General features: G+C 35.4%; 1 protein-coding gene across 2 annotated transcripts in view; it reads right to left on the bottom strand.

Moving 5' to 3' along the window:
* Nucleotides 1–1,773: 1,773 nt before the first annotated feature.
* The window catches only part of LOC107580954 (filamin-C-like), a 57,393-nt gene continuing 51,629 nt past the window's right edge, over nucleotides 1,774–7,537 (bottom strand). For both annotated transcript variants that reach the window (XM_016266565.1, XM_016266571.1), the window contains 8 exons: nucleotides 6,838–7,107; nucleotides 6,089–6,226; nucleotides 5,861–5,976; nucleotides 5,360–5,492; nucleotides 4,238–4,414; nucleotides 3,937–4,155; nucleotides 2,994–3,203; nucleotides 1,774–2,901 (listed from right to left, as the gene is read on the bottom strand). In XM_016266565.1, the coding sequence (XP_016122051.1) occupies nucleotides 2,714–2,901; nucleotides 2,994–3,203; nucleotides 3,937–4,155; nucleotides 4,238–4,414; nucleotides 5,360–5,492; nucleotides 5,861–5,976; nucleotides 6,089–6,226; nucleotides 6,838–7,107 (1,451 nt within the window). In that variant the 3' untranslated portion in view covers nucleotides 1,774–2,713. The remainder of the gene's footprint in view (nucleotides 2,902–2,993; nucleotides 3,204–3,936; nucleotides 4,156–4,237; nucleotides 4,415–5,359; nucleotides 5,493–5,860; nucleotides 5,977–6,088; nucleotides 6,227–6,837; nucleotides 7,108–7,537) is intronic.

The raw sequence follows: 7,537 nt of genomic DNA, 5'->3' as shown, positions 1-7,537 counted from the left end.
ACATTCACATTTAGTCTAGAACTACAGTAGCATCATGTTCACACAGCGCACACAATTCCTCTGCACTTCTGATTTCTCCCAATATGGGGACAGGAGACTTGTCAGTCAATAAATGGGAAAACAAAGTAACTGGTGTTACTTTTTTGAAAAAGTAACTGCGATATTTTCTTGTAAATTAAAAAGTAATGCGCTACTTTACTAGCTACTTGGAAAAAAGGTAATCTGATTACGTAACTCGCGTTACTTGTAACGCGTTACTCCCAACACTGCTTATAATAAGTACTTATATTTGGACTATTGTAGCCTGGTCGGGTCGTCACCGCTGCTAATATAAAGTTGCGTTCTTTCTGTGAACGGACAAATGAGACGCAAGATGGCACAGTTGCGTTTGTATGAAACTACACTCTTAAAAATGCTGGGTTAAATACAACCCAGTGCTGGGTAAAATAGGGACAAACCCAGCAATTGGGCTGTTTTGACCCAGTGGCAGTGGTTGGGTTACCCAGAAGGTTGAGTTAAACATTTAACCCAACCGCTGGGTCAAAACAGCCCAATTGCTGGGTTTGTCCCTATTTTACCCAGCACTGGGTTGTATTTAACCCAGCATTTTTAAGAGTGTAGTAGACATTTAAAAAAAAAAACAATCAGAACAATTGAACAATCAGAATCAAGTTTTCTAGAAAGAGTCATTAGGATGGTTAAAGACAGCAATCGATCTTACTCAACCAATGTGTCCAAAGCAGCAGATGATCGTTCTGCGATCCTCTTCATCCTCCTCTTCCTCACTGCATCCGATTCCTGCAGCAGCGAAATGCTCATCGATCACTATGAAAAGCCCAAACCGAGCAATATGGAACTCTTTAGAACTGAAGTGACTGAAATATTCCAGCTTTTTCATATTTATTACGACTCTGCCATGATGATAGATGAGCAGAATATCTGATACAAACCGCATACGTTTTAACAAAAACAGAATATTGATGTCTGTTGCAAAATAGCACGCTTGTCTGCACTGATTGGATTCATATAACTGAGAATATTAGGCTACACATATTCAAATTACGTGGCAGAAAGATAATCAGAATCAGGAAAACACAAAGTTACGCGTTTTCATTCTGCTCATTAAACTGGAAGGAAACGAGCTTGATAATTTGAGCATTTCACATTATATAATTTGACAGCAGCACATTTAATACACATTTCAGGCCTCAGAAGCTACATTTTGTGTGTACTCAAGAATCTAATCTCATCATTCCAGTCGTAGTTACCTATTTTAAGTAATTTTCCTCCTGACATGTTTAATACGGTTCACCTTAAGTTGTGTTAGTGATGGGGCCAGAAAGGAAACAGAGCTTTTCTCTCTCAAGATATCGTAATACACCTGATAACTAATAATACTTGTGCTTATTTTAAATGACTTTCATTGCTTTATCTGGGATAAATTGGGAAAATACTGCTATTTTAAATCTCAATCAATAGTATAGTTCAAACACTGGCCTGAAGGACCTGTTCTCCTGGTCAGCTTTCATTGATTGCGCCTGTAACTAATGCCTCATTAACTGCACCTGGCATTTAACTAGTGTGAGAGCGCCCTCTAGTGGCTCTAGACATATGACACACAAGCAAAACAGACATGCATAAATATCTCATGCTAAAATAAATTATTTTTATAAATATGTATGGTAAATGTTGATATGATATAGCAGTTAATTATTTTTGTTAAAGTACTGTATTTTTTTTCTTTTTTATATATTTAAATGTTTTTTTTTTTTTTTTGTATTTTGAATTATGTTTTAGGGTGTAACATGTCCATGGACTACAGATGAAAATGGCTTTTGGCTAACTGTAGTGCATTTACAGTAATGTTTATTAATATGCACTGTCCCTGTTAAATTAATATAATATAATATAATATAATATAATATAATAGGCAATTGGACATCAATTAACAGCACGTTAGCAATTAAAACTTTAATATGCCAGCACAGTTTTACCAAACAGTAGATTAAAATATCAAACAATTAGTGTCTCTCCATACATTTCTATTTTAAATTCATAGATATAAAATCACTATAAAATGTTGCTCTTTAACATAGTCACTGTAAAAACTGTGGGATTTCAAACATTCACATGCTGAACGGTTTTTGCTACACCGCTTGGTACAAAAAAAAAATCTAACCAGTCACACAATCCAGTCTGTAGGGGTGCTGGGCCACCCGGGACCGGTTTAGACCCAGTGTGAGTCTGAACCTGGTCCACTAGGACTTAAGCATCAGACTTTCTCTGTTCAAACTAAGCCTTTGATCAGGACCGGCTTCAAACCTAGTCCAGACTAAATCGTGTTATTCCATCATAAAAATACGACCAGTTTTAGTGGTAAATTATGTCTGTAAATGGTCCGGACAGTCATTTTGGTAACAAGATGGATGTGTTTTTAGCATGTAGCATCTTCAAATTAACATTTCATCATTCACTTCTCTTCTCCATCAAACGTTCTCTAGTCTAACAACATCTAAAATACAAAAAAATAACGGTACATTTCCGAGTGTGAAATGAGCACATAATGGACTTTGGATAAAGCGAATGCAGATAAAGAAGACAAAGACGTTTTCTTGATTAATATGTCATGAAAAGGCATTGTCGGTGAGTCCCCTCTCTTTCCCAGGACGATCAGTAGAGTCTTTGCATAGTGGAGAGGGTTTAAAGACAGTCTTTAAGGCACGGTGACGTGGAAAGGGCTTCCGGGCACCATTTCTTCTCCCCATTTGACTATCAGGATGTAGTCGCCTTTCTCCTTCACTGTGTATGTGACATTGTACATTCTGTTGCCCATGTGTTTGACGTACACTTCCTCACAGGGAGTCTTTGGCCCGTGCACTCCTACCATTAACATGTTTGTCCCTGAACAGACAAAATCAACGTCATCTGTATGAGAGCATTGTGGGTAATATGCACATACATGCATTCTTTTTTTACTGTTCGGAAATCTGTACCTGCTTTACTGCAGTCCACCGTGAAGGTGTTCTTCTGGCCAATGAAGGCTTTGGAGAGTCCGGCCCCCCTGGAGATCACCTTACTGGCGTCGGACGAGAACTTTGGCAGAGTAGAGAAAGATCCGGCCACTGACGATGATGATTTCATCACCGTTTCCACCAGAACCGATGATGTTTCGTGTAGAGAGTGTCCTCCGGACAGACGTGCACCTGGAAGAGTGGATTTCTTCTTATCAATTTGCTTCTTTATAAAAGATAAGTTGTTGTGCTAGTTGGTGGAACGATGTTCGCTGTCATTTTCCCCCTCCAATCATTAATCTCAATCTCAAGTAAACAGTTTCACACATTTTTATAGCTGTCAAAAGCTTGTATGGTTTAAAATCCCCTCCATCACATTATGGAGTATTCATCGTATGATTATCCTGCCTGATCATATAATATCACGATCATATTTTCCTTTTTTAACATGAGTGCTAGAAACCTTTTCAGCTTTTAAAAATAGTTATTTACTCAAATTTATGTGTTTGTCCCAGACTGCAATAAACAGCCTTTTTATATTTAAGGAGCAAAAAAAGCATGATATGATATGATATATGATATATCAAACATTTAAGAAACAACAAAGCAGTTTTTTCATGTTTATAACCATTTTATCAACATATTTGTTTTTTATTTTATATTTTGTGTTATATTTTTATATTAATAATATTTTGTTTTTAGGGTGGAACACAGATTAAAAATACCCTTTATCTACAGTAATGTTTGTCCCGGTTACATTAATAATAATAAAAATAACAATAATATAATATAATAGGGTGCACTACAGATAAAACATGCCTTTTGGCTAACTGTGTGTAAATCACACCTGGCTCTGTGTCTGTCCAAGCATATGTAAAGAGCAGAAAAGGCCTAGTGTAATGAACTGTAGTGTGTGATGTCTCACCAGAGACTTTGGCTTTGAAGGGGCTGCCCACGATATGCTGCGGTCCTCCATATTTGATGGAGATGAGGTAGCTGCCGGGAGCCATGGGTGTGTAGGTGACCTTGTATCCTTCTGGACACTCCTGACAATCCATCTTCACCTTCGATGGGCCGTCGATGGTGACCGACAGAGCTCCTGAGCCAGCGTTACACGTGTTTACAATGAAATCTGAGGGTACACCTGTGAAGGATGAGATGAAGCCAGTGAGTTTCTGTGCGTTTGTGTCTGAACACTCATGATTGGCTACTTGTTGGTGTCACACCTGTAGTTCCCCCCTCTAGGCCGGGCCCAAAAGCTGTCACCATTCCTGGATCTCCTGCCTGGCCGGGTTCCCCAACACGGATCTTGAAGGGACTGCCTGGGATATGACTCCCATTAAAACGGACATCGATGGAGTGGACGCCGTTCTCCCGTGGAATAAACCGTATGGCATGTTTATCTGCACAAACAGCCACAAAAAGTTCAAATGCAGTTTCTATCCATATGCTTGTGTCTTTAAATTTTACAGTGATCATATTGTAGATTTGGAATCTTAGATAAATTATGCTACATAAACTAAAATAATATAATAAAATAGTTTAATCAAAATAATATATTAAAAACTGAAGAATATATATATATATATATATATATATATATATATATACAATAAAATAGGTTGTGTTACGATATAAATTATATTAAATATATATATGCATATGTAGATAATATAAATAATACACAAAATATTATAACAAATTGTTTAATAACATAATATATTACATAATTAATCATAAATAATTATTAATAATATATAAAACATACATAGAACAAGAACATACATATATACAGACACACATAGACATGTGTAAATAGTATGTGTAATATTAAAAATAATAAATAAATAATAATAATATACAAATATAATAAAATATGTAATAAAACAATATATTAAACACTAGATAACAATATATAAAATATTATAATAAAATGTGGTTAATGAAATAATATATTAAATAATGAATCGTATTGGGTAGTTTGGATAATATAAATTATAATAATATATAACCTACATAAATAATAATACAATGCAATAATAATTAAAAAATTATATAAATTGTTTAAAATAATATATTGCATAAAGAATAATATATAAAACAAAAATGAATTTTCTATAAATATACTTAGAGAAAATATATAAATAAAAACATTCAAAATAATGAATAGAATAAAAATGGTATAATACGAAAATATATTAAATAATACACAGACACGCACACACATATGTATATGAATTTAAAATAAAACTATATATGAATATTAATACAGAAAATCATATAATGTATTACAGGCAAAATAATTCCCCTGACATTTTATATTCATGGGTATGTGCCCATATGCTCACCATTGTCTAGCTCAGTAATATAACACTCCTCCACTGCTCCAGATGGTGTGTGGACCTTAGCATCAATCGCCCCTCTCGCTCCGTTCAGCTGCACGGCAAACGAGGCCTCTTGGTTCACCTTAAGACCCATCTCCTGCAGAGACACAGCCACATATTTCTGAATATCATCTAATCTTCAGAAGTTTAAAACGGAGTATGTAAAGATGTGCCTTTCTCACTAAGCATATTCACAGTGGCCTACATAACAAATGATTTGCTACTTCGTCATGCTCATTTGTCTTTCCTGAGAAACTCTTCGTGAAGGGAACTGCAAGTACACTTGTCTCGTCTCATGATAAGCTGTCCTGTGCTCTCCATCAAGTGCTCTCACAGTCTCTCAGAGAGTGTGTTGATAAAGGAGCTGCCATCCGCTCTCGAGAGTCCCTGAATCTCACCCGTCCCGCTGCTACAGAGAAAAACAATCCCTCTCCACACAACTCAGTGCGATCTGGAATCACTCACCTGCAGGCTGGTGACGGTAAGTAGGCGGCCGTCATCTGACACTGATGCAATAGGAACAATGAAAGGGCTGTCTGGGATATGCTCATCGTTAAATTTGATTGACACCTCATAGTCACCTGAAATCAAATAAATAAATAAATGAGTGTAATTGAAAATTATTCATAAAATTTAATTGGAAAATGTCTCTACTAAAGCAAACACTACGCTAAAATTAGCATTAGCACTTACCAGGTTCCTGTACTACATAGGCCACCCCACAGGAACCATCCTTCCTGTCCTCAAAGGAAATCTCTGCTTTGCTGGGCCCCTCAACAGCTATGGACAAACCGCCAGCACCGGCCTCACGGGTCCAGATACTGAACTCAGCTAAAAGTCACACAAAATAAGTTTTTTTTTAAATATATATATATATATATATATATACTATCACAGTATTTATTAGTATTTTAAATTAGATTTTTTTATATTTTCATTTTCATTTAGTTTAAGTTTTTTAAGGTACTTCAACTTTATTTTAAGTTTGTTGAAAAGCATGGTTATAATAGATAACTAAAATTAAAAGCATAAAAATGGTTACTTTAAAATAAATGTTAACTGAAATAAAAGAAAATATAAAGTTATTTTATTTCAGCTAGTTGCCAAGGCAAATTTTCTCATTTTCATTTAGTTGAACATTTAGTAATGAAATACTAAAACTGAAATAAAAATGTATAAAAACTATATAAAACAAAAGCTAATAAAAATTACAAAAAAAAACAACAAAAAGACTAAAACTTTAACTAAAATGACACCAGAAAATTTTAAAATAAAAACTTAATTAATATATTAATTAAAAACTATAATAGTATCTTGACACTATTGCTAATTTATTTTTATTTTTTTCCCATCTACTATTTATATTTTATTTTAATTCAATGAACAAAAATTTCTAATAGTTTTAGTTTTAGTTAACAACAATACTGCTTCTTATCTCTTACCTGGAACTCCAGCCACACCCCTGTCCAATCCAGTACCACCAGCCCGAACCTTATGGGCCCCTCCCTCTCCCAGGGGCCCCACAGTGAACTGGAAGGGGCTTCCAGGGACATGCTGTCCCCTGTATTTGACATTGACAGTGTGGGGGCCCATCTCCTGAGGCACAAAACGCACACTATAGGTGCTGTCCTCTCCTTCTATAATCTCAGCATCCTCTGTGTTACCGCTGGGACTCGTCACCTGTGCAGTCATTTCCTGCGTACCTGATTCACCTGAGAGAGAAAGAGGGAAGGGAAACGAGAAAGGCACACATATTTCACATAAAGAGACATTTCACATAAAATTTCAGGCATTTCTTCTATAAAAGATGATATTTTGGCTGGGCTGCCTGCAGAGTTGAAGGCTGCTCAGATTTTCCAGCTCAGTTCTCCTGTCATAAATGTCTGCAGTGGAAAGAGTGCGCTCATTCCCTCCGAAAACCCCATAAACACACATATACCATGACATCATCACACACACACATACACAATAACACAAAAAGAAACTTGTAAGAGCTGCACAACTTAAAGGAGTAGTTCACTCAAAAAAATTAAATTCTGTTATCAATGACTCATTTTAAAACAACATTTCGAATGAGTAAATAGTAAAGTATATATGTATGTATGTATGTATATATATATATATATATATATATATATATAT

The sequence above is a fragment of the Sinocyclocheilus grahami genome, unplaced genomic scaffold (assembly GCF_001515645.1).
Source record: "Sinocyclocheilus grahami isolate Dianchi unplaced genomic scaffold, SAMN03320097.WGS_v1.1 scaffold33.1, whole genome shotgun sequence".
Classification (NCBI taxonomy): domain Eukaryota; kingdom Metazoa; phylum Chordata; class Actinopteri; order Cypriniformes; family Cyprinidae; genus Sinocyclocheilus; species Sinocyclocheilus grahami.
Note: the sequence above shows the minus strand (reverse complement) of the source record. Positions and strands in the feature narration are given on the sequence as shown.